Source organism: Larimichthys crocea, chromosome XIII (assembly GCF_000972845.2).
Source record: "Larimichthys crocea isolate SSNF chromosome XIII, L_crocea_2.0, whole genome shotgun sequence".
Classification (NCBI taxonomy): domain Eukaryota; kingdom Metazoa; phylum Chordata; class Actinopteri; family Sciaenidae; genus Larimichthys; species Larimichthys crocea.
Window position 1 is genome coordinate 36,193,380 of NC_040023.1, and position 25,043 is coordinate 36,218,422.

Genomic DNA, 25,043 nt, shown 5'->3' on the forward strand with positions numbered 1-25,043 from the left:
GAGTGAGTTGATGTTCCTTATGACGGAGGGGGTAAAGTGATATATGTCTACACATAAATTATCAGTCGAACCAGCACAAAATTTTGGCTGAATTATAAAAAAAGATACAAGTGATAACACGAAGAGCCGAAAGAGCCGACTCTTCTCGGTGAGCTGAGTCAAATGATCTGACTCCTTTAAAAAGAACCGAACTTCCCATGAGTAGCACGTAAGCGGTTCCGTTCGGAAGCGATTTGTAAATAAAAAAAAATTCTGTATACTTTTTCTTTTACTTATTTGTTGTATAATTTGTTGTATAATTCCTAAACAAAACTTTTGTTATTTATTCTTATGAATAATTGGATGTTTCAGTGGTTGTTGCAGTACCCGGCCGTGCCGTTGGTGGCCGCTGTTTCCCGGTGAACGCGGCTTTCCTTCAGCTGTTTTCCGGTGTGACAGCAGCGGGGGGATGACAGCACCGACGCTCACGGCCCTTCTTCCATTCAAGCCGACTGCAAAACACCGACAGACAGTAAGCTCGTTTCTCACCTATCTCCGCCGCCTCCTGGCACATGGTCACCTCTGTCTGCGGACGGTAATACCGATAAAACAACAAACCGCCACAGATCATGTAAACAAGCCTCTGCTAAGCTAAGTTAGCTCGCCTAGCCTCGGAGCTAACGTCAGCTACATCTGCGCAGTTTGACTCAGCTTGGAGTAAGTTTGGAAATCTGGCAGGTGTAGTGAGCTATAACTTAGTAATAACTCCCCTGATGTATTCATAAAGACACACGTGGCTCACCTGAAGCTCAAACAGCTCACACACTCCAAGGCAAGTCCAGTAGCTACTGAACTGGTTTGTGCAATACAGAAGTGACATCTGCCACACATGCACACTGCACTTTAAACATGCACACTGCACTTTAAACATGCACACTGCACTTTAAACAGCGTGTTGCATAGTTCACCATAACTTGGTTTTTATTGTACTGTTACTGGTTTTATTTAACTGTTATTTATACATGTGTGTATATAGCAGACATGGGACCAAGTCACACATGTGCAAGTCTCAAGTCTTAACCTGACATGGGACCAAGTCACACATGTGCAAGTCTCAAGTCTTAACCTTTAAGTCACAAGTATTTTTTTCTTGGGCAGGTCAAGTCAAGTCACAGGCTATGTCAAGTCAAGTCAAGTCACAGGCTATGTCAAGTCAAGTCAAGTCACAGGCTATGTCAAGTCGAGTCACAGGCTATGTCAAGTCACAGATTATGTCAAGTCAAGTCAAGTCACAGGCTATGTCAAGTCAAGTCACAGGCTATGTCAAGTCACAGGCTATGTCAAGTCACAGGCTATGTCAAGTCGAGTCACAGGCTATGTCAAGTCAATCAAGTCCTGTAATAGGTCAAGTCAAGTCAAGTCACAGGCTATGTCAAGTCGAGTCACAGGCTATGTCAAGTCAAGTCACAGGCTATGTCAAGTCAGGTCAGGTCACAGGCTATGTCAAGTCAAGTCACAGGCTATGTCAAGTCAAGTCACAGGCTATGTCAAGTCAATCAAGTCCTGTAATAGGTCAAGTCAAGTCACAGGCTATGTCAAGTCAAGTCAAGTCGAGTCACAGGCTATGTCAAGTCGAGTCACAGATTATGTCAAGTCAAGTCAAGTCACAGGCTATGTCAAGTCAAGTCGAGTCACAGGCTATGTCAAGTCAAGTCCAAGTCCTGTAATAAGTCAAGTCAAGTCAAGTCACAGGCTATGTCAAGTCAAGTCCAAGTCCTGTAATAAGTCAGGTCAAGTCAAGTCAAGTCACAGGCTATGTCAAGTCCAAGTCCTGTAATAGGTCAAGTCAAGTCAATTCACAGGCTATGTCAAGCCCAGTCAAGTCACAGGCTATGTCAAGTCAAGTCAAGTCACAGGCTATGTCAAATCAAGTCAAGTCAAGTCACAGGCTATGTCAAGTCAAGCAAGTCAAGTCAGGTCACAGGCTATGTCAAGTCAAGCAAGTCAAGTCAGGTCACAGGCTATGTCAAGTCAAGTCGAGTCACAGGCTATGTCAAGTCCAAGTCCTGTAATAGGTCAAGTCAAGTCAATTCACAGGCAATGTCAAGTCAAGTCCAAGTCAAGTCACCTTTGGCATATTGTTGTAATTTTATCTGCGGAATCTGATCTTAATATGAAAGCACTGTAATATTGTATATGTAACATTATTTAAAATAAAAATAATAATAGTAAATACATTTTATATTCACATTTCATATTCACACTGAAAACATGACGTGAATAACACTCAAGTCATTCAAGTCATCCTGTCTCAAGTCAAGTCCCGAGTCTTAAACTTCCAAGTCCGAGTCAAGTATTTCATTTTTTGTCAAGTCACAAGTCATAAAAACGTCGACTCGAGTCCAAGTCACTAAGTCTCAAGTCCCCATGTCTGGTATATAGTGTGTATATAGTGTTAAAATAGGATATTGTATAGGTATATAGGGTTAAAGTTTTGTTTTCTTGCTATCACTTACTATCTGTCTTATCGTTTGGGAGCTGCTGTAACAAAAACAATTTCCCTGTGAGGATTAATAAAGCATTTCTGATTCTGATTGTGATGCTGCACCACCTGCTTCATTGTAGTTTTTTAAGGTTTGTGTTGCCTAAAGTTGCATCAATGCTTTCCCTGTTTTCCTGCTCTTTGACAGCAAGCAGTTGTTTGGACTTCGGGCTCCGCGTTGAGGGAGTTTCTTCTTTATGCAGCAGCAGCAGCAGCGTCGACATGGCAGATGACAAGGACGTGTTGAGAGACGTTTGGTTTGGTCGGATCCCCACCTGCTTCACCCTGAACCAGGATGAGGTTACAGAGAGAGAGGCTGAGCCTTACTATGTAAGTTTCCTTGTGACCTAACCTTCGCTGCATGCTTCCTAGGACAGCCTGCAGCTTTGTATACAGAGACTTCAGGCATAACATATTACAGCAGTGTTCATTCATTAATCCCTTTTATTGCTTTCTTATTTACTCTCTGTCAGCGTACTTATATTTGTTAGTGGCTGCAAGAGAAGGCATGCTGCTTCGGGTTGCAACCCACACAGCACCTCCTTTTGCTTGCAAACGTATTTTTTTTATTTAAAGAAGAAGCACTTAGTGCATGCATTAAGTGATAATGGCATAGCAGCAGAGTTGAAAGCACGCTGTAGCTGATGTCAAATAGATGTCAGACAGGTAGCCGCTGTCTAAAGAGCTTTGACTGCTCAGCTTGTGTTCTTGTGTTCTCATGGCTGATGGAGGTTGTTGATGGTGAAGGCAGCGCAGAAAGCAACAGAAAGCACAGACACCTCCACAGCAAACCTCCTGCATGCAGCTCTCTTCTTGGGCAGTTGTTTTATTTTCAAATTTAAACATTCACACAAACATGAGTAATGTTTGATCTATCATCTACAACCAGGATGTAGGTTCGCCCTGGTCTCTTTTTAATGCATCTCGTCCGTTCTCCCAGCTGCTTTTACCCAGGGTGAGCTACCTGACTCTGGTCACAGACAAAGTGAAGAAACACTTCCTCAAAGTGATGAAGGCAGAGGACGTGGAGGAGATGTGGTTCGAGTACGAAGGGACGCCGCTGAAATGGTGAGAGGCCGATCGATAGATGAACTGAAACAAGGTTGGGTTTTGTCGCTCATGTTTTGTTTTGTTTTCAAATATGCAGCATGTTAGAAGAGCAAGTCATCATATTTTTTTAAGTACAGAATCTTATTCTCTTCTCATCGAGAATATATTTTTATATTTCTCCTGGTTGCTCTTGGAGAAATTCCCTCCAGTGGCTCAGCCAACCCCCTCCCACCTCATAAAAATCTGCACCATATTACAACTGGCACTATCAGCAGGAAACTGGATCGCTGCTGTGTGTCGTATTTGCTTGTCAGCTTGAAAATAAATAAAGTTTCCATTTCCCCCTAAACTGTTAAATACTCTGCCCTCCGTGTTTGTGTACCCTGCTGTAAACATCCACGTGCTCCAACCATTGTTGTGCACAGTCAGAACCACGGCGGCGTATTCACACACACCGCCTGCGACGGCAGCAAAGCCCATTCGCTCGCAACCAGCAGAGAAGCCTCGTTCCGTATCAACCACAGGCGACTGTTTGGTTTCTAATCTACCCGTCTGCTGATCAGTGAACAGGCTGCAGGCACAGAGTTCAGCCACAGGGTGTCAGCGTTGCAACACGGATGACGAAGAGCCCGGTTTACAGTAACATCAGAGTCTCAGCAGTGCCAGTAAAACACATTAATCAGTCCTGATAGTCATTTGATTATTCGTTATCATGTAATCTTATCAGACACGTGTGACATTTTCAAATTACAAATTCACTGTAATTCTGATACTTTTGGGTTTTCTGATGAATGTCACCATGTTAAGAAATGACTTTATGCTTTGGACCAGCTTAAGTGGAAACTTCAGAGGGACTGACACTAGATGACCAACACGGGTCAGTACGTGGAACCGACTGATTATCAGTAAAAACACAGTCATCTGATTTGGAGCTGCGATAAAGAAAAGCATCTAATTCCTGTTGACGGAAACCCGATAGACGGAGCCGATTCTAAACACAGGAAGTGACAAATAGAAATGTTGGAGTGAAATGTAAACTGTCTCCTGAACTTCACAGAGTAGAGCCGAGGGGGAAGGAGAAGCTGAACTCAAAAAACTGACACCAGTTCTGTTCGCTGCCACTTTGAAGCTACTAATTAATACGTTTGATTGACTTATTCCAGTGCAGGAGTCAGACTTTTAATTTGAAGGTCACTGGCTGATAAAAGAGATTAAAGATTTTCCCATGAGTAGTTGGTGTATCCCAACTTTCCCAGGAACTGAACTCCGTCTCTCTCTGTGATGTTGAACTGATAGCAGGCCCGACAAGCTTTTTACCAGTGGCGTTATTTCCTGTTTGCTTTTCCTGTTTTCAGGCACTATCCAATCGGAGTTCTGTTCGACCTCCATGCCTCCAACACCGTCTTACCCTGGAGTATCACTGTGCACTTTAAGGTGAGAGAGGGCGTCAGAGTGTAATGTATCTTTGTGAGTTGTGTGTATTTAAATCCTGAATCAAATGACACATGTGATCTGGCCTTTAAGCCTCTTTTAGGCGTTTGTACTTTTGATTTTACGGCACACTTACAGCTGTAAACACTCCATGTCCAGCACCAAAACCTGATGAAGAAAGAGGAAGATCGAGCAGAGCACCAGATATTTCCCTCAGGAGTCGGTGCACCAAAACATTATCAGACCGACACAAACACAACTCCCCATGAATGATACTAGATAGTAGATGTGTACATTGAGTTCTTCTGTCCACCAGTGTCCGAAAAACGATTCTCTAAATCAAATCTTTACCTCGTGCGCATGTGCCAGAATTTTCCAGACCGTGACCTGCTCCACTGCCCGTCCAGCTCCGTTATCGAGGCTCACTTCATGTCCAGCATCAAGGAGGCCGACGCCCTCAAGCACAAGAGCCAAGTCGTCAATGACATGCAGAAGAAAGACCACAAGCAGCTGTGGATGGGCCTGCAGAACGGTGAGACACACACACACATTTCTATTAGCAGCTGTGAATGTGCATGCTAAAAGGTGAGGAGGGCATGACACACACACACACACACACACACTCATCTCAAAGATGAACGACCACGTGCAGCTGTTGGGGAGATGTGACACACATGCACTCGTTAACACTCAAGATGCACACGTGTTGTCTCCCTGCAGCTCACACACCTACATGCAGATTCACACACACACGTAAACACACACACTGTGAGAGTCACTTATTTGTAGGTGTGGTGCTTTCAAGGCACAAAGAATGCATCTAAATCAGTTCATAGATGTTCACACACACACACACACACACATCTCTCTTTAGTCTGGTGGCAGTCTTTGAAGCCTCCACATCCAAAACGTCTCCCGCCCACCTGCTTCCCTTTCCGTTTCCACCCATCTTCTGTCCAGACAGGTTGATTTCCCATTGGCTGCTGGCTGTGACTGTGGTGGTTTGTGTAGGTGAAGCCGGAGCAGTGGATGCCTGTGATGTGGGGGAGTAGGCGCTATGGGGGCAGGAGGGGGGGGCGCAGTCCGAGTCCGGGGGTTTGTGCTCGTCTTTGAAAAAGCAAAACCCGATCCGCGGTGTGACATTCTCGGAATCGCTGCAGGTCGAGTTGATCAAACAAGGCAACAATAAACACTTTGGCCACCAGTGATACAGTCAGCTGTAGCTGAGTTATGTTATAAATAGTGTTTCTTTTCATCAGTGTTTAAAGTGGAACTGCACCCGCTCAGCACAGAACAGCGACTACAGCTACTGATCGTGGCCTCAGCACCAACCAGAGAGAGTGGCAGACTCATCAGCAGCTGCCGTCCGACTCTCCGAGAGTCTGTTTGAGCTTTGACAGGCACTAGAAGCACATTCAGGGAGACTGACTCTCCCGGCGCCTGCACTACAACTATCATAAGCACACGACTGAAATCCAGTAGTGAAATAAGTCGAGAGTTAGTAAAAAAAAATAGCATAAACTCTGTGAGTGATGCGTCTCAGACAGCTGTTTTTCACAGCAAGGTGAGGGCACTCAACTGTGTCATGCCTTCACTAACCCTAAGGGGATTTAGAAGAAGGTATAGTAAAAAGTAAATAGTTGTACTTCTTATACCTGTGTATAGGCTGCACTACACCACCGTCAGCATTATTGTAGTTTGCAGCTCAAAAAACATGTGCAGTACAACGTAAGTAATCTTAACTAACTTTTGCATTCAATTAGTCAATAATTAAAGTTGATTTCTTTTTTTTAAATGTCTTGTTTCATCCAAAAATTCAAATTTAAAATGATGTAAAACAGCAGCAAATTGTCACAATTAAACAGAGGCAGCAAATATTTGAGATTTCCTCTTGATTAAACGACTTTAAGAATAATCAAAAATGGTTGCAGATGAATTTTCTGTGGATCGACGTGTTAATTAATCGATCGGATTCGATGATTAACTGAAGTGTCTGCTGTTTCGGAGCCTGACGAAGACGTACAGCGCTCCTACATGTGGGAACGCATCGAGTTACACATGTGACTATGTTGTCAATTAAAACTGTATCTATAATTTGTCTACTTCAGTAAATAACAAACTGGAAAAGAACTTTTAAATAAAGAGAGAAATCAATATTTGTTCTATAATTTTTGAACATAAATGGCGTTCTCGCTCACCGAGTGTGTCCTCTCGGTTCTGTTTTGCTGTTTTCTCTCGACGTTAAGCTGTTGTTTGCGAAAGTAAACACAGTTGACAGGAAAGTGAACTAATTGCGATGCAAATAAGGTCCAGAGAATAAGGTCCTGTGGTTAAAGTACTCTTCGTGTAACTGTCAAAACCGTGCACTGAGAATGTTTTGAACAGGTTTGCAGACAAACCCACAGAATGTCAGCTGCTTATCTCTCTTCCACTTTCCCCTGAAACTGATAAAGAGAGAGATGTCACATCTAGAGGAGGAGATAAGGAGAAAGGAACAAGAAGAATATTCAGTTTAGAAGAAGACACAACAACATTGATACTCTGAAATGTTTTGGAAGTGCTCAAGATGTGGGAAAAACAACAAAAACAGACAAATACTTGTGGACTTCATCCAAAAAGATGGAGCGACTTGATACACATGAAAGCGAGAGATGAAACCTAAAACTTTCACATCCAAAAGAGACCAGAAACAGAGAGAGAGAAACGGAGATGGAGCTTACTTTCATCCAGGAGAGAGAAAACAGAAGGTTCATGTGAAAGCAAGAGTCAAGGGGGGAGGTGGAGATGGAGGTGGAGGTGGGGGGGTGTGAAACCAGCACATGCAGGGTGGAATCAAGGTTTAAGCTCCTGTGTTCGTAAAGACCCGGCCTGCTGGATTAAAGATGTTTTTAGCAGAATATTTCCCCTCCGTCACCCTCCATCCTGAAAACCTCTCTGACGGAGCGAGCTTTGCAGAAATGGTTTAATTTAAGTTAAAGCACAGTTGGAGACGGCGTACAGCGACACTTTTGTACGGTAGGATGTGTGTTCATAGCCCTTTATGAAGAGCACCTGCTCTGGAATACGGGTGTTAATATTTGAATATTCATTTAGTCGTAGTTGTTGCGGGAGTTCACACTTCACGGGCGTTAACTCGAAGCTCAGTTCACACAGATTAAACTGGACACACTATTTTGAATTTTGAAGTTCACAGTCTCCAAACAAATGAACTCGTTCTCTCGTAGTTCTTCTGTTTTTTTGTGAGTTTGTCTTGTGGATGAACTTTGCGGCCGCTGGCTCTTGGTCTTAATAACGACTTCTCGTGATGAGCGTTCGCTTAATGAGCCGGCTCCCCACCTTTTTTTTAATATATATCTCCTCTCTTGGTTGTAACAGCCCCGCCGATGAAAGTGAAACTTTCTTCTTCTTGGCACAGCTACCTCTCTTCATAATGTCTGCTCTTTTTTCCGCCTCGCAGGTACGGTTAGGTGCTTTTTTTTTTGCCGTGGTGGCCCACCACAACAAAACATTACCAGCGGAAACCTGCACACTGTGCGAGGTTTTTAACTCCATTACTGCCGACGTGCAGTCAGTTCAGCTTCTTTGTATGGCTACATTAAAGGAATGTGAATAACATGGCAGGACATTTATTTGGCTTCTGTTCAAAATAACCATACGGATACACCCCGATAGCAAAAACCGGTTCAGTGCAGAATCACTGCAGGTTTCTGGAGTGTCTCTGAGAGTTACTCTGAGAATTATTAGCATGTTTCTTCCCTTTCTTCCTTTTACCAAAGACAAAGAAAGAAGTGTTCAGATGTTAAATATTGTCTTAAAAACTGGGGACAGGTATCGAGAACGTGGACTAAACTGGTACCGGTCAGCCGGTACGGATAAGCTCCTGGTCAGACAAAACTGAGATTTGTAAATGTGTAAAAAGCAACAACTCAGGGAACAATTTAACAAGTGTTCCATCTTTTCATGTCCTGTCTCCTGCACCAGATTATTGACCACGAGTATGGATAAGTATCAGTATTACTATAGGTATTCTAATGATACACATCCCTACTGAACACAAGCAGCAATGCAAGCGCTCTGCTTAAATAAAATAATGCAAATGTAAATCATGAACTTGTGTTTGTGTTGCCACAGATAAGTTTGACCAGTTCTGGGCCATGAACAGGAAGCTGATGGAGTATTCCACCGAGGACGGAGGCTTTAGATACATCCCCTTCAGGATATACCAGGTAACACACACACACACACTTAAAAACTTAAAAACACTTATGTCATTTTTAGTTCAGCCAGTACATTTCCGAGTCTCCGGGCTCTGGAGAGCAGAGCTGAAGTTTTCCGTTCAGCCCAGTAGATGTAGCCAGATGGCTGTGTGACGGCTGATGTGATGCTGCCTTAGCAGGGAAATCACCTCCAACCCAGACGGCTCATTCGGTCTCATGAGTTAAAATAAAGCATCTGCAAGCTGGTGCAAAAACGGCCTTTTCCTTCCTTCTTTAAACGTACAAACTTCCAGGTGATCATCCCTGTCCATCTCGTGGAACGCGATGACTACAATTTGCCTTTCCCTGAAACCCGCACGCACCTGCAGACAGTCAAAACAGGAGATAAAAATAAAATATTGCACAACTTCGGAGTGTGTGACCTTCTCGTGACATCCCTGAAATAAACAACAATAGTCATCTGTTGTATCCTGCCTTGACACGCCTTGAAACGACACGAGTGAGCGTCTTGTTTATATCAATTTGATTAGATCATTCTTAGTTCACCACAGATGAACCTGATCAAACCTACTTTTTCTGTGCCGCTCTCTCAATTTCCACTGAAATGAGTCAATCAATTAATTATGTTGTTTGCTGTTTAGCTCCGAGAGAATCAGTCTCTAGAAGGCCATGAACCATAGGCCATACCAGTGTTCGTCAGAGGCGTGTGCGGCCCCCGCTTAACCCTGGAGGTTATTCATCAGTTTCTGTAAACTTGATACCCGTGACTCTCCCACGTCTGTGGGTGCTTCCGTCCAATCGAGATGAGCTGGGGGGGCGATCGCCTCAGACTCAACACAAGCGGCCTCAGGTCGGGTGTTTCCGCTAAAAAAAAACAAAAGCCTTACAGCAGCTTTATCCTGACTCAGGTGAAAATTCCCAAACAACAAAAAAAAAAAGACACAAAGAGTGTGGATGAATAAGCGGCTGATCCACGCCTGGAAAACATTAACACTCTGCCAGCCAGACAGCCGAGGGAAAAGTGCAACGCTTTGACTCAAATGTTAGGGGGGTTTCTATGCAGATGAGAAAAAGATGGAAAAATGTGGGGAATTCATTTCACAACATTCAGGAATACGCAGAATGTACGAAAAGTGTTTTTTTGTTTTTCTTGGCTATTGTGAAAGAATCATCTTAAGCAACAGTGTAATTAAACCTAATTTAAAAAGTCCTTTTTAATCTCACTGGACAACAGACAAGTCGGGAAATTGAAGATTTGGAAAACATCTGGATGTTTGCAACAAAAACATGTTGACAGTCTAGCGGCTGAGTGACTGTGCGTGCATTCAGGCTTGATCTCAAATCACAGCAAGCCCTCCTTAACTGTCACCGAGTCCTGTGAAGCAATTAAAAAAGGTACGAGCCTGTCAAGACAAGAAACGCAGCAGTGTGCAGAAAAAAAAAACAGAGTGACTGACATCTGAAACAGAGAAAGAGGTTTGACAACCCGACAGGACTTCAGCGTAATGGTTCGTCGTAAGAATGAACTTTCCTACGAAACCCATTTTTCCGTCGTCATATCTGCTGCGACTGCTGGTGATTTCCCACTGCTGTGATTTATTATTGAGCGTGTCAGGTTTTTAATGCATTTACATTTTTTTTTTTTTTTTTTGCACAACAACGAGGGCGTCGGTACAGCTGTCAGTCACCGTCAGAGCTGGCTGTTTTGCATGCTCACGAGTGCTTTTGTGCTCACATCTACAGCGTGTAAATAAACAGATTTACACTCTGACAAAAACATTCTTGTGTTCGGTAATAAAACATAACTCTTTAAAGTGGCAGACTGAAACATGCAGACTCGACCGAGGCGACCCGCCCTCTCAGACATGCACTTGTTGCAGCCATTAAAGAAAGAAAACCACTGGAACTGCTGGGATGTGTTGAAGAAACCCAGACCGCTCCAGTTTTTTTTTAAATTGAAAGTTTCCACGGTCATTTATGAGCCCGTGTCGGTTTCAAATCAAAGACTCGCCGTGTAGATTTCCAAAACATATTGGAGAAAGTAAGCATCATTCCTGAAAAATCCGGATTGTTTTGGTAAATGGTGCGGTTTTCATCTCACTAACGGCTAAATATTTACAGCCGAAGATGCTCGGGAAAGAAAAAAAAAAGAGTGGAAAGTAAATCTGTTCACTGTGATCTCAAACACTCGTAATGACAGTTTTTTTCTGTGCCGCTTTGCAACAACTTTCACCGTCCTGAACGGGGCCTCGTCATCGTCCTCAGCTTAGGATTGGCGCAAAACGTTTGGAAAAAAGTGACTCAGCGTTTTGTACGTGACTCCTTTTTGTGGTCACTATCGCTTACTCACTTCAGATGTCCGTAATAATCATTCGCTGCACAGGAAAACTCTCCAGGAAGTCAGTATGTAAACTGTGATGGATGTTTACAGCGGACAGTCTGGCCTCGGCCTTTTGTTTCATCTTCCAAATCAGTTCGTCTGACCTTGTTGTTCATTTGTGACGCGTCTGATTTGTCCACGTGTGTTTTTTGAGGTGCTGCTGCACGCCCAGATCTCGACAATTCAATCTGTGAGTACAATCTTGACGACACAGGTACGCATTTTGAAACAGAAACTGTTTCAAAATACGTGAAATCCAGTGTGTTGTTTGTCAGAGTTGCGACAAGACCAAACACGATGCGACAGATTCCCGGCGAACGCACTCAGCTCTAAAAAAAAAGACTGAAAAAGGTGAAGAAACGCTGAGAAGAACAAAAGACAATTAGTGCTGCGGAGTCACTGCGATGACTTAACAGGAGACTGCCTTACACATAGGAAGGATCCCCCCTCCCACACACACACACACACACACACACACACACACACATGCTCGGAGTCCTTCAAAGCCAGATTGTGGTCTTTAGTGTAAATAACATGTGCTGTGTTTGATGCAGACAGAATTAATGACAACACTCAGTCCAAATAACAGAGGGCTCATTTCCGTCTGGCCTGCGCTCCTCATGGAGACGAAGACACCTCATGGGCATGGACGACACATTTATGTGTGCGTGCGTGTGTTTGTGTGTCTGTGTCCTGAAGGTTAAAGATAATTCAACTTTCTTGGCCTCATAATAATCTTAGACATGGTTATGTAAGAGAGAAAAAAACTATTTAAAGTTTATAAGGATCTAATCTACACACATCTGTGAGTCTAATGTTTTATTATTTAGTAGGCACATTATATAAGCACCTCTCCATTTACCTTCTTTTGTTTCTGATGCTTAATTTTCTACAAATCTTTTTATTTCTTCGATTTCTTTCATACATTTATCTTTGTCGACTGCTTCCACTTGAGCGTGTGTGTGTGTGTGTGTGTGTTAGGACTGGTAAACTAATATTCGAATTTCGAATATTATTCGAATATGATAAAAATATGTATATTCGAACGTAAAAATGAATATTCGAATATTTACTATTTGCTCAGGGCAGCGCGCGCATTGATTCTCCTCCGTTGTGTCCCATGGTGCGTCCCTTACTGACCTGTAGGCTAGCTATCTGCAGTCACGTGACACAACAAGGAAGCACCCCATCCCGCTCCCCACCTCAATGAAGAGCAGGCTACACACCAGTGATCCCGATGAGCAGTACAGTTTTGCATAAATTGCACTGAAGTTACACTAAATGTAACATGTTGAACATGACGCTTGGATTTAGTTTGAAGACCGAAAATAAATCAGCGTTTGACTACCACTGGTCGTTTTTCTTGACATTTGGCAGTGCAACGCCCTCTGTTGGATATAACGGGGTACTGTTACAATACTGTTACAAGTCCTATTCTCCGCGGGGGGAAAATAATTAATTAATTAATTAATTAATTAAGAATATTCGAATATATTCGATATTCGGACCATTTTTTAAGACTAATATTCGAATTCAATTTCTGGGGAATGTTACCAGCCCTAGTGTGTGTGTGTGTTGTTGTTGTGTATTTGTGCGTATCAGCTCCCGCCGCCGCGCCCTTTGCTCCGGCTGGCGACGGGACTTGTTTGGCTGCCAGTGCATATCCCTGCTCCAGCAGTGACGCCATTGTGTGATTCAAAGAGCCAGAGGGTGTGTGTGCGTGTGTGCGTGTGTGTGTGTGTTGCGGGCCCGACCGTCTCACTGCGTAGAAAGTGAAAATTACTATGCTTCTTTTAAAGAGCGCTTACATTGTTGCTCTATAGGTACACCTCTCTGTTCCTGCTCCGTGACTCAGTGCTCGTTCAGAAAGCCCCTCCAGCCGCCGCTGTGTTGTGGTGCTGTGGAAGCTGCCTGTTTCAAAGAATGTGTTTTTTTATTGCCTTCCAGATATCTTGTAATGGCTGGCTGAGACGAGGGGGAGGCGGTGACTACACAGACAATTACAAAACATAGGAATGCTGGAAACAGTTGACGCCAAAAAGGCACCAGGTGACACTGTTCGCCTGATGCCAGTCAGTGGAAAACCGGGCTACTGCCAAGCAGCTAAAAAGGCCTTCAGGGCCTGCAGGACTATCATCATCATGCAGAGTCAGATGGAGGTTGCAGAATTAATTTGGTTTGCATTAAAGTAAAGTACTGAAACTATTTATTTTCCATCTCTATCTCCATCTCATGCCGACGTTACTCAGTGATTAGTCATTTTTCCCTCTCAAACATAAATGTGTCCCTGGTTCTTTAGCCCTCTATGACGGTAAACTGAATCTTTGGGTTGTGGGCAAACAACACACTTGAGGACTTTACTTTTGGGAAACAGTGATCGAGATGTTTTATTTGACATTTTTATGGACCAAAGAACTAATTAGGTAATCCGGCCTGAAAACTACAGCATAGCTTTGGTAGAAAGTACTGTAGACTTTTAAGGTGGAGCCAGAAATCTTTGCAGAAAAAACTAAATTTGTCTGCAGGCGAAATACCACCGTGTAGCTACACTATGTCAATGAAAGTACATCCGCTAAAACAACCACATAAAGTGGATGGTGCCAAAAAAAGGAGCAAGACTTGGCAAGCATCATTGTGGTTTTTAGGGAGGCTACACGAGTGAAGTAATCAGCGACTCTTCTGATAAGAGCTGAAATATGGAGACGTCTGAACGGCGAAGCACGACAGATCAACCTCGTATGCAACACTCGAGCGATAAATAATTCAGAATTCAATTCAGTGTCCCCTCGATGGAGTTTCTCCTCTACAGGTGTGCATTTCAAGTTCTGAGAAAATGAAGACCGCTAAAGATGAGGTTGGAATTTTAATCTACGAATGGACGGGCTCAGAGTTCAGTGGAAAACGCTTTCTCTCACACCTCTCCATTCACGGAAACTCGTTGATTGACGGTGCCGTACCCTCCCCTCCGTCCATTGTTTTACCATCAATTAGGCAGATTGAATCCCCTCCGACAATTAGGCGACGTCTTGAGTTCCGTTTGCTCTTTTCACTCAGCGAGAGCGAGCCATCTCTTTTCACCTGGATCCTAATGACGCCTCGCTCTCTTTTGTGTCGCCATGTGCTGCTGTGCCAGCTAAGGTGTCACGCCAGCTGAAAAGAAAGTGTCTTCATCCAAGCAATATCACGCTTCTCTCCCTAGAGATCAATAGCCCCTTCTTTGTATGCCGACCGGCTCAATTATTCATGCTCGGCTATTTAAAAATGCAATGAAGTAGCTGTCACTTAGCGCACTCTCCCTGCTCTGGCTCTTGCCGATGATCCTGCACGAAACGCCACGCTTCCTGTGAGTGACTCAGTCTTTCTGTGTAACCCGAGCGCCGGCTTCGCGCCTCCACCGCCACCTTCCTCCTTGCTGGTTCGCGCCTGGCTCCGTGGTGTGTAGTTACCGCTCGGTTACTCGATCCCCGTCCTCGCCGGTTTCCTTTTCACAGCTCCATGATTAGGCCCTATTGTGTGTCAGACTCTCCGCTTGACACCTCAGGTTGGGTATCTGCCTGCCATACGTTTCTCGCATTGAATCGCGCCGAGCCCACTGATACTGATCACTATTGATCACGACGAGGGCGATAATTCAATACGCTGTTTTTTGTTTTGTTTTTTCATCTTCCAGTGCGATCGGATCGTGATGATACACAATTCTGTTGCTCAAGAAACGATGAATAATGTGATGATGATTGTTTAATTAATGAGGACAAACACCATTTTTAAAGTCCAAGGTCAAATTTATGAATTGCTAAAGTATCTGAACAGCAAAAGGATTCAGAAAGATGCTGCAAATCATCAGCTACTCTTACTGAATCCACTAATTAACACCTCTTCAGCCAAACAAACACAACCAATTAGTGAAATTAGCCGTCATAGTGATGGAACTGTGCATGCTCCAGAGTCCCTATGGCACATGGCGATCTACTGAAGGATGGTGCTTGATTAACCAAATTGCGCTATAGGTCTCCGCTTGACAACAACTCCTGAATGGTGTCCAGCGCTCGACGCCTCGTCTCCTGCCCTGAGGACACGGGTCAGTCGGTAACCAGAACCACTGAATTTTTAAACTCAACTCCAGAAGTGATAGCGAGACTCTTGACATTAACAAAGAACATACGCGCTGACACGCCAGAATCAGGTTCAGGAACTAGATGCTCGGAACATTACACGACAACATAAAGCATGTCAGATGAACACAAGAGATACTTTATTAATCCCTCAACGGGGAAATTCTTTAGATGTTACTTGTAGCATATGAATTGTGTAATGTTTACCCCCAGTAGGAATGACTTGTATGTATTTTAACATGTCTAGGTTTGAGCAAAAGACTTGAAAATACCAAAATGATTTTGGTTATTACGTTCAGTTCGGTTCCAGAGTGTAGTTTCAGACTTCCAACAGAAAGTTGGATCATTACACAGAAAAACGTTGTTGTGATTTCAGGGAAGGCGTGTACATCAGCCTCCTTGACAGACAGTTACCTAGAAAACCCTTTTCTGCTTAGACCTGTAGTGACGTTTTGTTCTTCTAATAAGCCATGAAGTTTTGGAGAAGTGGTTTTCAGGCAGACTTAATTAATTAACAGATGTCTGGTGCTCTGTAGACGTGGCAAAGTGACGTTCATATCAAGGACCTAGCTTGAGATTACTCTTCCATTTTCACTACTTTACCAGCATGACCTTCAATTTCAAATAGTCCACCAACCTGAAGTTTATTATTATTATTCATAATCTTTGAGGTCAGCATCTTAGAAAAACTGTTGTATTTGATTATATACACTTCAACAGACAGCACCGTAAAATGATCTGTTTTTAATTTAACTGGACCATTTCAATTAAAAGATAAGTCATGTTGAGTCAGGTTTATTTATACAACCCAAAACTGCAAATTCCTCAATTTACACGGCAATCTGTCCAACATACGACACCCTCTGTCCTTCCGCCACTGAGTCAAAGTCCATACACCAGCTCTGGACATAGTTTTTGTCTGGTGTCTGGCAGTAATTTCCCACCATGTTTCCCGCATCTCTCACTCATGGGATGTTGTGGCTGCAGAGCTGCAGATCAGAGCTGTAGAGTCATGGGGATGGTTGGCGCATACGTCACTTTGTTGTGCCACCATGACTTAGTCAGTTTACATTGAGGCATTTTAGTGTACGCTCTTACCCAAAGTGATTTGCAATGCGACCAGCGGTGACATGAGCTTTAGCTCCTTGAGTCGAACTCATCAAGCCACTAACTACGTGATTTGTCTCACTTTGTAGAAGGATCGCAAAGTTTGGGAGGGAAATCAGATGGAAGATATTTTCAGAAAGGGTAAAACTGAAGACCTAATACGCACAACACTTTGAGAGATAGTCGAATTTGTTGCCATTGGGACTTTTTTCCATACCGGCATACCGTTGTGTATTAACGCATCCTTCTTTTTGAGCAAAACACTTTCACATTACCATTTCCATTTCTCTTCCATCGAACAATAGAGAATGTCACATTTAATTACTGTGTATTGTAATGTGTTACTCGACGTTTTCAGCCTGTATAGAAGCTGATTTCTTGGCTAAGCACACACATAAGCAGTGGCTGATGACTTCCAGGCAACCTCTGATTAGTAAAACATGTCACATGTAACATCTGTCGAAATGCTGCAGATTGCTTAATATCACATTCTGAGCAGTCGGGATCATCAAAGCGCCACATTCTCAGCTCAACGGTTCATTCACAGCATTTGCGTGCATCGCGATGAGGATTCTTCCCACTGTCAACACCGTGAAGTTGTTTATCACCTTTCGAATTTCCCCTAATGTTGCTTCACATGAAAATCCCCACATGAAAAAGTAACTGGTGTTTTTGACTGGACCTTGACAAGATTTCCAAGTAAAATTCTTTGAGTCTGGACAGACATCAGCTGTGTAAAATGTTTTTAATGACTGATCCACAGGTTGTGGTTTGGAGTCAAAACATAAGATGTTATCATAGGAAAGCTTTGTCACGTCTAGACTAGCAGTTGTTGCATGAATAATATGATGTAACACTTCATCAGAGTACCTCAAAACTCCTCAGGGAGGTTTTTTGAGTGGATAGTTGGGCCTACAAAGCATTTCATTGTAAAGTCTGTGTAAAGGCAATTCTGAGATTTCTTTCAAAATACATTAAATATGTTGGAAAATAGTTTAAATGTGGAGTTCAAAACAGTCTGTCACCAGTTTTCAGTCTCAGGATTTTGTGGGCGGTCCTTAAAGGGCGGCTCGATGACACGCTGAGGCCACCCTGAGCAGAGAGATGGAGATGAATTCATCTCAGATCAGAGTGTTTCAAAGTTAGTCATGTCATTTTCTGAACTCATCTCACACGTTTCAGTCGCTTCAAAATTGCCACTTGACCGCTCCCACGAGTGGGCGTGGCTTCAGCACATTCGAACTACAAATTGTTTACGAGCAAGAGCAGGTCGTCCACTAATCGGATGATGGTTTGTTCGATCTCTGGCTCTTCCAGTCTGCATGTCGAAGTATCCTTGAGGAAGATATGGAACCACAAATTGCTCCCAATGCTGCACCATTGGTGTGTGAATGGCACCTTGCATGGCAACCAGTGTCATCAGTGTATGAATGTCGCGTCTTGAGTGGTCAGAAGTGTTGCAGAAGTTGTACTTTGGTAGGAAGCACAGAAAGATTTGTTCTATACTCTACACCTTCACTTTGCTTTATTGAATACTGTTTGTATTATGTTTGTGTATTTGTGTTGTTGCTGTGATTGCTAATTTGCTAATTTGTCTAATTCGTTACAGACGATGAGTGACAGGCCATTCATCCAGAAGCTGTTTCGCCCGGTTTCACCTGAAGGCAACGTGCACACACTCGGCGACCTGCTGAAAGAGATGTACCCGACTGCTTTACCAAACGACGGTACGTCTGCACACACACAGTCAGAGTCAGAGTGTTGCGTATTCACACATCAGGATAAGAATCAGTTTTATTAAGAAATAAAATCATAATATTTATGTCGTTAAGAATAATATCACTCCAACACATGTCTGACTCATGTCAAACACCAGCAGCAGCCAACAGTAGCAGTCATATTTTATCTTCCTTATCAAATATTGGCCCGCGTCATCTTCCAGAAGTGAGAGAAGAAAAGAAGCAGCCCTCCTCTCCTTTATTTTATTTACACAGCCACGCGAGGCATGTCAGAGATCCACTTTCTCAGATAATACACCCGCTGCGGTGGGGGTTAAGATGAAGGAAAATAGCGGCAGTTACCAGAACAAGTGAACAATGACAACAAAGATGTGGGAGGAGAGTAGAGGAGATGATGGGCAGATAGAGAGCGGGGAGACATGAAGAGGGAAAGAGAATGAGAGCAAACAGATGTGATGTAGGAGTCGGAGCTGCTCCAACAGGAAGAGGTGAAGAGGGCTGGAGTCTAAACAATGTGAAGAATTGTTTAGTTCCAAGCTAATTTCCAAGATCCACTTCAAGTCGAAGCCAGAACCACAATCACATCCATCTCAAACTCAAACAGGCAGTGCATGCACATGTTAAACCGCGTGTTAGGGGGTAGACACTGCCAACAAAAACACACTAGAACATATAATATGTATAACTATGCTTTCTGTTGTGTATAATCAACTGAAAATAAGAGCTGCTGTTATTTTAGAATGAGTACAGTTATTTGTACAGTAGCCTTTAGGGCTTTGTAGGAAGGTGAGAGTGAAGCGAGGGGGTTGCAGTCAGCATCTTGACTGCTGGAGGCCATTCAATCCTGCGCACTGGTCCTTTTTAAATCTGACTGTGGTTTTCAGGACAAACTTCAAGAACAGATCATGAAACTGGACTCAAAGAGGACTCAGATGCAGAGTAATATAAGTTCCGGCAGACTTTATTTAAATCTTCCACCTCCCAGACAGAGCGAGAACCAAACCGGCTATGAAAGTAATCTAGGAATTAACAAAAGATCGCTGCACGAGGAGGAAAACAAAAAGCGATGACTTGAAAACTCAAAACGAACGAGGACAAGGAACGAGGAAAAAAAAAAAAACACACACACACACCTAAAAACCGGAGGCTCAGCTAGACTCTATGAAACTTTAATCTAGAACAAAAAACTGACCTGAAACGAGAGGAGAGTTAATTTTCAAAATAAAACAGGAGGTAATACATTTTCAAAATAAAACAACACAACATATTCCATATTCCACATCAGTGTGCAGCAGAAAACAACAGAAAAAGTCCTAAAATCCCAAAACACACAAAGTAACACGGTCACTATCAGTTTGCTGCCCAAACCTTTTGAGATACAGTACATATGGGCAGCAGGTTTGCCGTATAAGCCATGTGCACTCGTGGCATACGGTTGATTTTCAGCTGTGGCGGAGGTGTGGTGATAATGAAAGAAGAGATGAGAGGACAGAGAGAGAGAGAGAGAGAGAAAGGGCGAGAGAGGCAGTCTAAACAGGCAACGTCTGCAGAGGAGGAGAGAGGAAGTAGATAAGGAGACAATAGTGTGTTAGGACAGACGACCCGCAGGAGACTCACCTGCACGGAGGAGACAGAACCATTAATACCCTCCACACACACACACACACACACACCTCCTCCTCCTCCTCCTGTCTGTCTGCCAACCTTTCTGTCTCACCTTCACTCTCTTGACTGTTTACATCTCACCCTCACTTTCATAAAAGTCTAACTCCTCTCTTAACTGCTGCTGTCGGAGGTCGTATTTTTGTACTTCGTAGTACTTCGATGTTGCTTCATTCAGGACTTATCCATGTCCTCATTTCATATAACACACTAACAGTACAGCACAGAGCTTCTCACTTTCTTTTCAGCCAAGGACCACGTAGCCAAACAGAAGCACCGGGGCCCGAGCGGCGAGTCTGCCGCGACAGCGTCGTCAGTCACTAATTTTGCTCAAAAAAACAAACTCGTTGTTTCAAACTTGTCTAATTCTTACTTCACCAGTATTATGTTTATCATGCACCAAACAACATTATAAGTAATTAATAAGTATTCATAACTACTACTACATTGCAGATCATAAAAATAATTTTAAAAAAGGCAGCAGTATCGCGATAATACCCAGAACCGTGATACTTTGTCTGGTGTAGTATCGCGGTTACTCATTTTGGTGTCATGACAACTCGACTTCTAAGAGATATCTGTTAGATTAGAACATAATAATTAACTATTTTAGATTTTAGAGTTTAAAATCATTCATTAAACTGTAAATGTGTATATATAAATTTGAATAAGTAAACTTTTCACACAGTGTTAAAGATGGCTCGGGGATTCCCAGACCCTCATTTGAGAATCACTGGTAGGTAAAGAGTATTAATTATACGCCGAATTTCCTAATATACTTTTTTGCCGTTATTACCCAAGAAATGAATGTACTGATGGAAATGAATGGTGTGCAGCAAACTGTGACTGCTGAATAATTCACAAAGGGGAAGTGAAATGTTGGTCTCAGTCAGCATCCAGGCACTCGATTACAGGGTTACTAAATTTGGTTAAATATTGAATGTTTTTAGTCATCTGGTTTACCTGTAACTATTGTTTCAACAGCATTTATGATTATGTATCAACATAAACATAAAAAAGGCGGTATATGTCTTAAATACTAGATTTATAAATATACTAAACATATAGAAATGTCCTTTAGCCTGCCAAGCAGCAAGTTATTATTGACTGAGATGAATTATCATGTGTAATCCATTTTATTTTATAAAAATGTTAATTTATTCAGTAGTTGTTCCAGGTGGATAAAATACTTGGTGGTGGAAAAAGTGGTGGGTGGCAGATCACATCAGCTGTGACAAAATAAATTTAATTCCTTATTTACCAAGAGGCCAACATGACATGTGGTTGTTGTTGTGTTGAATAAATGCCGTTTTAGTGATATTTGTAGCCAAAATACTAAATTCTTCCTCCGGGAAACATCAGCATCCGTGCGTCGTAGAAGTCTCTGTCCTGGTTCTGCAGCCAAGTTGATCCGTTTAAAATCTGCCAAGTAAATCTCTTTGGTTTTTGGCTTCAGGCGTTATTAAATTATTGGCATCAGCTGACGTCTCTGAACAGAAACAGCTGCTCACAGAGTACGAGGATGTTTTTTAGAGATTTGACACCCAAACCAGTCGTTAGAAATTCATCTTCATTGTAGTTTTAGAGGTTTGAAGGTTAAATTTGTGACACTCAAAGAGGATATCTCTGTCTCCACCTCCACCACAACAGCCCCTTCCTCTTTTCCTGTTCTTTTCTTTCTCTATAGTTTCCCCCCCCCCGATCTAAGACTCGTTCTCTGCCTCTTTGATCCTCTATCGCTCTCTCAGGTGTAGTCTTCAACATCTTCCCCTGTCTCTGCCTCAGACGGTCTTTCATGTCTTTGACGTTAAATCTCTGCTTTTCTCTGCTCTCCTCCCTCTTCAGACGAGTCTCCCAGCCTTGCTGATCAAGGTGAAAGTGTCTGCCTGTCTTTTGTCTCTCGTCGTTTGTTTGGTTTCTTCTCTTCCTCGGCTGGTAGATGAGTCGAGCGATAGCTGGAGATTATGGCGGCGTATTTGGATTAGAGGGACCGGGACGTGTGTTCAGGGACTGGGCGGGGCGGCAGTGTTTTTTTTTGGGGGGGGGGGGGGGGGGGGGGGGGGGTTGCTGGTAGTATTGTTCAAGAGTTCAGAGGACTTTTCTGCTGGGACCCTAACATAGAACAAAAAAGAATATCTGGGGTGCTACACTTCACTCTGTGATCTTTAAAACATCAAATAACAAAGGTTTTATGTGTTATGTCTAAGAGAGGATTGGTGTTGACCCCTGTGGGACCCAGAAAACCAAATGGGGGTGGCTTGAATTAAGAGGACAAAAGAGGGGGATTCCCAAATCGTCGTCGAGCAATGACCGACGAGTCTTGTGTTTGCCGCGAGGCTGTTGTTCCCCCCCGATGCTGCGGGAAACAAACCCAAAACAGCATGTTACTGTAACCATTGGTCAACTCTGACGTCTGTTGGAACTGATTTTTCGAACCAGGTGTGTTATTGAGCAAGGTTTTGGTAGGATTTTGGCTTCAGATTGCTGCAAAAATTTACAGTGTGAATGATGACGCTGCCCACACATGACACACGTGTGTTGACAGATGATTCTCGTAAGCAAAGGTTTTCCTTTTTTTTCCTCTCTCTCTCTCAGGTTTTAACAGAGGTGAGCCAAATTATGAAAATCCCCCGCAATGATCATCGCCTGTGAATAATCAGAGGAAACCCCCCACCCCAATCTCAAAAACCCACACACACAGACACACACACACTCAACCCCACCCTTACTCCCCCCATCTCAGTTACATCTGTGGTACAGCCCACTCACCCTGGGCAGGTTTACCCATGCAGGCTTCATCAGGAGCCAATACAGTTTGTACTGATCAAACGGCACAGCTCACTTCAGAGACTGGAGGGGGAAGGTGCAGGTTTCAGTGGCTGTTTTGATAAAGCAGATAATGGATTATGGTTCATATGCGCAGGCGTGTGAGAGATATACACCAGACAGGGAAAATTCTGAATGGCTAGAAAGCCTACTCGGTGCCGATGATATGAAATGTGGTCAGCAGAGATGTTTTTGCTTTCTAAATCTCTCCGCACAACTTTACTGTAAAAAGGTTGCGACGCCTCCGAACGTTTTGGTAAATTTCAAAGATTTCGTGTATACTTTGGAATCCGTGGAAAGATTGAAACATGTCATCATTCATAACATGACGTGCTGGTATCAGTGCTGTTGATATTATGTTACAGTATTTATTATATTAGAAACATCTTTTGCCTCTATAGTAGCAGATTACAAGATTTTTAGGATTTTATACCAGGTACATCATACAACTCTCTCCATCTTAGTTAATATATATAATAATTAATAGTTAATAAACTTACATGAAACTTTTAAGTTAAGTATCAAATTATTAAGTATCAAAAAACAGCCGAGTCGAGTGTACAGTGCGAGAACTTCCCTCGTCAAAGGTTTCATGTCGCAGGTATCGGAACATTTCAAACACTGTACAGTACAGACACGCAATCGTAACTGTAGTAGAATTACAATATGAAGAGACAGAAATACGATATTATTAACATTTGAAATTAACTATAATACCAAGTACATCAAGTATATCTATAAGTATTATGTTTAATAAGTTATAGACAAAGTGTAAGAACCAGTATTTTGGTATTATACAACTTAGTTGGTTAGGGAGTAAGTTAATTACATAATTAATCTAAATATTATCAAAAAAAGAAATGTAATAAGTGCCACGACATCTAAAGCTGCAATATTTTATAGAACATCTTCATAATGAAGCATTGTGGCTTACAAATCCTGTTCAGATCCCAATACATTTCACATAATTATGTTATTTTAATATAATTTTTTTTAAATTGTGATACAAAAATGATCATTCCCACTAATGGTGAATCACAGGGGTCTTCAACCAGGGGTCCATGATCCCTAGGCGGTCCTCAGAAGTGCTGCTTGGGGTGGGCGCCCGCATCGGACGGCTAATTTACTGCGTGTCACCCCCTCTCTCTGCCCCCTGCTTCCTGTCTATCTTCAGCTGTACTATCAATAAAGGCATAAAAGGCCCAAAAAAAAAAAAAAATCTAGAAGTGCTGCTGGGGGTCCGCCAGTTTTTGTCATAATTGACAATTTCCCCCAAAATAACAGTGACTGTGAGGGTAATCAATCATAAACACATACAGGCTAAAATCCCAGTATATAAGCGGGTTAATAAGATGAAATGAAAGTTGAGTAGTAAGTAAGTAAATATAGACTATATTAAATATATTAATTACCACTGGTGAATCATATCTGTCAAAATAATCGCAATATTCCCCGAAAATGAGGAGAAGTCTCACAAGTTATCTGCCCTCTAGTAAAAAAATAACAGTACACCACCACCTTTAGCTTCCCCTCACACATGATTAATAAGTTTGAAATTATCGGAGTGACCCACCTGCACCTTGTTTTTTTCTGTGTTTTTTTTTTTTTTTTAGTGGTTATTTTTATGTTGTTCAGCTGTGGAGGCCTGTGGCTATGTCTGCACAGGATGTGGCCAGCTTCTCTTCATCCAAACCAACACGAACTAAATCTCAAGTGAAGCTTCGTTTGTTTGGAGACGTCACCTCGGGCTCTCGATTGCATAATTGCATCCAGTTTACATTTTGTTGACTGAAGAAATAATCATGAGATAAATCAATTATGAAAAGAATCGGCGCTTGCATTTCAGTTTTCTCTCTCACAATGCTACTTGGAACTGACACCAGTCAGTTATTCAGTCAGTAGCCAGTCATTAGTCAGTCAGTCAGTCAGTCTGACCAGATGCCAGTCGTGCAGTCAGACTGTGTGTTTGGCTGCGAGGAGAGCGTAGCGTTGTGGTCT

The 25,043-nt window shown here is 42.7% G+C and overlaps 1 protein-coding gene across 1 annotated transcript in view; it reads left to right on the forward strand.

Moving 5' to 3' along the window:
* The first annotated feature begins 356 nt into the window (after positions 1-356).
* The window catches only part of atg5 (ATG5 autophagy related 5 homolog (S. cerevisiae)), a 33,825-nt gene continuing 9,138 nt past the window's right edge, over positions 357-25,043 (forward strand). The window contains exons 1-7 of the mRNA XM_027287056.1: positions 357-511; positions 2,670-2,851; positions 3,462-3,589; positions 4,927-5,005; positions 5,372-5,534; positions 9,134-9,228; positions 18,428-18,545. Of these exons, the coding sequence (XP_027142857.1) occupies positions 2,744-2,851; positions 3,462-3,589; positions 4,927-5,005; positions 5,372-5,534; positions 9,134-9,228; positions 18,428-18,545 (691 nt within the window). The 5' untranslated portion in view covers positions 357-511; positions 2,670-2,743. The remainder of the gene's footprint in view (positions 512-2,669; positions 2,852-3,461; positions 3,590-4,926; positions 5,006-5,371; positions 5,535-9,133; positions 9,229-18,427; positions 18,546-25,043) is intronic.